Here is a 5,446-nt window from a genome sequence, read left to right on the forward strand (position 1 = left end):
TATATAATTTATTTTTAAAAAAGTTAAGCACAGAACTATGGGAAGTACAGTGAATACCATACCAAACTGGTATCCAAATCCCCAGGAGATAAACTTATTTCATCTGGAGAGGTGACGGAAGAGCGCGTAGTCCTTGGAGTTCTCGGAGAAGGGAGCGTGTCCCAGGCATTATACCCACTTGGTGGGGGAGTTGGCATTTGAACACCTGATCGTTGGCAGCAGTTCTCTGGGTTGGACATCCAAGCTTCAAGTAATTTTTCCCTGTCCCAGTCTTTAAGAAAAATGGAATACATATCTCTCAAAAAAACAGAAAATACGGTGTTTTAAGAGCTTCATGATAACAAAAGTGAGGATAAATGAAAGAGATCTAGGTCATCCACGCAAGAAAAATTATATCAAAGTAATAACTGCAAATGAATATTCAGGTATGTTATATCCATTAATATTTTTAAACAGAATTTCAATTTTTATAATCTACCATGGCTTACAGCCATGTCTATATCTAACATGGCCAAATTTCCAATCATTTCTACTAATAATCAAAAAAGTGGCTCATCACTTTCAGAATTTACTAGATTTTTGTTGGCATAGTTTCATTTAGCTGTTTTACTCTTTTGAAAATATGTTAAGTTTGCAATTGGCCTCGCTGGTGTCAAGTTGTAAAATGATTACATGACTCACTCACTATAAACAAATCAAAATGCCAGAGAGTTATAAAACTCATTTGATAAACAATTTGAAAGCAAAAGTAACTTCTGAAGGTGTTATGGTTATAAAGTTTTAGCGAATTTAGGTATAAATTCTGTATTAAGTGAGCGCCAATCTGGCTTAACTAAAAAAGATTATCTTCTAAATATGAACACTTTTAAAATAGCCAAGTGAAGCATGTTATTACAAAGTCCAGAGCCATAAAAACCTAACCCTTTAAAACAATAAACTAATACAGCCAATTATTTTGCTAGGTGTTTTACACACATCATTTCATTTATTCTGCGCCCAAAACATATAAATCATTATTTAGGTGAAGGATTCAAGACTCAGGGAAGTTATATAACCTGCCCAGTCTCACATAGATAGCGAGGGATTTGACACCAATTTCAGAGACTCCAAAGCCTGTGTTCTTTCCACTACTGCACAATGAAGTATAGGGTCAAGAGGAGCGGAGTTAATGATTGACCGTAGACTCATTCTATACAATTTTACAGCTCAAATACAAATAGCTGTGGAAATTTTCTAAATAAGGCTTTTTCAATCATATTAAGTCAATGTATTTGGTGGCGCAACAGGATAATTATTACTCAGACATGCAATGAAGACAGAAGGGATGTTATTTCCAGCTGTGTAAACCATATGTGCAAAGACACAAGAAGTATAATGGAGACACGGGAGCAGTTCTGCAAAGCTACATTATACCATGTGGTGGTTTGGGCAGATGCAAAATAAGATTAGAAATAGGGGTCAGATTATAAAGAGGAAGAAATATCCAACAACTGAAAAAACAAAGCATGTGAGTCCATTGCAGGAAGTGTTGCTAAATGGACCTCACTGTTTTGATAGGTCCTTACTTACTTTAAACGTTAAAATTATTTTTCTTAGAAAAGTAGGATTATTTTTCAAAGGTCTCCATTATGTCACTTTTTAACAAAGGAAAAAAAGAACTGCTATAATTCATATACACAGATTACACATGCTAAGTTTAGTTTTATCTACTACAAATATTTCTCAGCACAATTTGTGCTTGGGCTTATCACCATTCATTTAGCAAATACCTCTGAATGCCTTTTACCTGCCATGCACTATGTCAGGCAGTAGGGAAACAATGGGAGGAAAAACCAGGCAAAACTGCTGCCTGCATGGATCTGATAGTCTAATAAGGAGAAAGACATTAAGTAAAATCAACACATTTAAAAAAACCATCAATGTCAGAAGCAACATGAAGAAGAGGGAGAGGATCCCAGTCAGGGTAATGGCCTGCAGCAGACATCTGAAGGATGAGTGGGACTTAACCAGGTAAAAGGGAGAGGGGAAGACGTTCTAGACAGATGGTACACAGCATGTTCAAAGGCCTTGAGGCAGGAGGGAAGGTGGCATCCTCGCAAAAGTAAAAAGGTCAGTGTAGCCGGAGCATGGAGGCCAGAGGTGAGATGAGGCTGAAGAGATAGGGGCTCGGCCACGCAGGCCTTTAGTTAATAGCACTTCTATTATCAGCTGAGGAGTGACAGAAGTCAGTGAAAAGCTGAGCATAGGGTTCGGAAGGGTGGGTTTTCATGATTACATTTGAAAATATCAATCTGACTCAGTATGGAAAAATAAACAAACAAAGGAAGAAATTGAAAAGGGCAAGAGTGGAGGGAAGGCTGACCACATAGGAGGCTATGGGTAGTACAAGTGAGAGATGATGGCAGCTAGGGTAGGTGCTTGGTTGTGGTGGAAATAAAGACATAGGGATGAGTTTACAATTTGGGAGGTGAAACTGACCATTTGGAGACAACAGGATATAGGGTCTGAAGGAGAGTCAATGCCAAACTTGATGTCCCAGGTTACCCTGCTGCTATCTATGTAAATAGGGAATACCAGAGAAATCAGTATAGGTGAGAAAGCTGATTTTAGTTTTAGACATGATGACTTCAAGGTGATTTTGAGATGTCCTAGAGGTGCTTTCAAATAAGCAGTTATACATAAGGGTATGGAGCACAGATAAAGAGGTGTAGTCCAGAGGGAGCCTTGGGAGAAGGTTTCATTTCCTAGGAAGAGAAGATGTGGACCACCGAGTTTAACTGCCTATAGAAGACGATGAGCCTCCAAAGGAGCTTAAGAAAATACTTCAATATAAATTTACTCTAAGCACAAGCAAATTAGCTTTGGTCTCATATTTTGTAAATTTTATTTATTTTCTCATTAGGTATTCAATTATATGTTACTTTTATTACTGAGGAAATACTCAAGAGAATGACCTTTGTATTATTCTTAGAGTCCTTCCCTAAAATTCAATTACTATTTAGTAAATACTGCCAAACATTTTTGTCTTCTGCTTAATCAACATCAACTTCATTACTTTGGGACTAAATTTGACAATAGATAATATAATACTCAAATCTATTTTCCTGTGTAAAGCTGAATGAATGTTACCATGGATACAATCTATAAATCTTTCACATGATTCAGTTTAATAGCTCTGAAACAGAGTCTGTCCTGGTTTTGAGAGCAATTAGTGTAAATTGTAGCTCTGTGCACTGTTTGATTCACTAACATCATTTATCTCGGTACATCTTATTTAATTATGAAATGTCAGTGATATTACCCAAACAATATAGAAGAGATGTCTGTTTGAAAACCTGCATTAGCCTCTATTTTATGCCTTAATAGGGGAACGAATTATAGAACTCTTAAGTAAGCTATCAAAAAAGAAAGAACAGACAGATACCAAGTAGGAAAATTCAATTGGATATCACCTTATTTGAATTGTGAATTCAAATTCTTATTATGTGAAAGAAGTAACTCAGGGAAATATTAATGGAGTTGATCCTTTAATAATACTTGATATAATATATAAACAAAGAGAGATAAAAATGTTCCTTTTAATTACAATAAAATTACTGGTAAAGTTAACCTTAGAGTCTACATAATATTATAACTTAAGAGTTGTAATACATTATATTATCTAGCTGAATGTAGATACCTGTGTCAGAAATAGCTGTAGTACACAAAAATGCTGTAGTGTACAACTGTTCCTTGCAGTTAAGTGTGGCTATGTGTCTGAATTTTGGCCAATAAAGTATCTGCAGGCGTGATGGTGTGTGCCATGTGCAGGCCTGGCTCAAAACTTCCCACATTGTTTCCTCCATGCTCTTTCCCCTTTCTGACTGGTTGGCTGGAACGGAGATAATCCCCAGGGCAACCTCAGTCACAGCTCTGTTTAAGATGCCCGAGTCTCAGTCAGTTAGGGCCTTTGAATAACTGTGGAGCAGAGTCGCTGTCCCACTTCTAACCATAAATAGGAACACTTTGGACTATTATATGATTAATACATGTTTACTGTGTTTGAATCTACACTTTTCTTTCAGCAGTTAGTCTAAATTAACTAATACAGCTGTCACGTCACGGCGCCCCACTAATGGACAGCTTCTACTTTTCTGCCAGCTCTACGTTATATTTAAATGCACTCTCTGTATTTAAAACCTCAAGCAACAGATAGGATATACCTTCTGATGCTGTGAAGCTTACTCTAAAGAAACACAATTTATGGCATTCTGGGTTTCTTTACAAGTTTTATATAATGACTATTAAGCATTATAATTGGCTAAAAAACATTTATCTTTAAATTCTATGATTTTAAGAGCTCTTCTGAATTTCTAAATTTTATTTTTGACTCAGGTCTAAAATTTTTCCCAAAGGATTTATTTCAAGTTGGCAATAAAGATGGCAACGGATAAATGTAATTTTATAATAAAAAGATGGATTTTCAAAAATACAGAAATAACATTGAGGTGTATTATTTATTCATTGTATAACTATTTTCTGAGGACTTGATGTATGCCCGATATTGTGAAAACAAACAAACAAAAACAACAAAAGCTGCCCTGTAAGAGTTCCCAGGTTAATGTAGAGGAAAAACAAATAGATTATTACGATATTGTATTCTAAGTGTATGACTCATGTATGCATGTGATATAATGGGAATCGACAGGAAGGGTCTCAATGCAGACTTGGGACCAAATAAGCAGAAAAGGTTTCCTGGAAAAGGTGATTTCTTACTAAAGATAAGCAAGAATGGGTAAGGAAAGAAATGGGGAGACTGACAGCCCAGGTAAAGAAGGCTGGGTCACAAAGGTCTCCTAGAGAGTTTGGATGGTTTTAAGTCTGTGAAGAGCCAGTGAAGGGCTTTTCAGCATGGGAGTGACATGTTCAAATCTGCATTAAAAAATATCTAATGGTAATATGAAAAATTAATAGGATGAAAGAGAAATGGAAACACTGGAAACCAGAGCTCAGGAGACTACAGCTTACATAAAAAATGACAGCCTGAATTTAAGTCGGTGCCAGTGGGAATGGAAAACAGCTAGGGAGGCTGGGTGGGGGGAGGATGAGAGATAATTAGGAAGAGAAATGAGGAGGCTGTGGCCAAATGTAATAGAGACGGAGGAGTCAAGTATGACTTCCAAGTTTCTGGTCGGGATAATTAGATGAATGTTGGTGCCCATGTATCAAGACAGTGGGAGAAATGATGAGTTCAGCAGTCAACATCCTTAGTTGAGGAGAAAATGTTAAATAGGCATTAGAAATACAGCCTCAAATACCTTATTAAAGTCAGGTTGTAGATACACTCTTTATCGTTTGGGTGGTGTTTGAAACCATTGGTTTCATTAGATAAACGTGCACAGCAGTATTTCTCAGAAAGCAGTCCACTCAATAGGCTTGTCTGAAACACATTTTTTTTTTTTTTTTT

At 36.6% G+C, this 5,446-nt stretch overlaps 1 protein-coding gene across 1 annotated transcript in view; it reads right to left on the reverse strand.

Annotated features, from left to right (window-relative positions):
- ANKIB1 (ankyrin repeat and IBR domain containing 1) overlaps nt 1–5,446 on the reverse strand; it is a 129,726-nt gene that overhangs the window by 53,538 nt on the left and 70,742 nt on the right. The window contains exon 6 of the mRNA XM_019633570.1: nt 63–271. Within this exon, the coding sequence (XP_019489115.1) occupies nt 63–271 (209 nt within the window). The remainder of the gene's footprint in view (nt 1–62; nt 272–5,446) is intronic.

Source organism: Hipposideros armiger, unplaced genomic scaffold (genome assembly GCF_001890085.2).
Source record: "Hipposideros armiger isolate ML-2016 unplaced genomic scaffold, ASM189008v1 scaffold_1343, whole genome shotgun sequence".
NCBI lineage: Eukaryota > Metazoa > Chordata > Mammalia > Chiroptera > Hipposideridae > Hipposideros > Hipposideros armiger.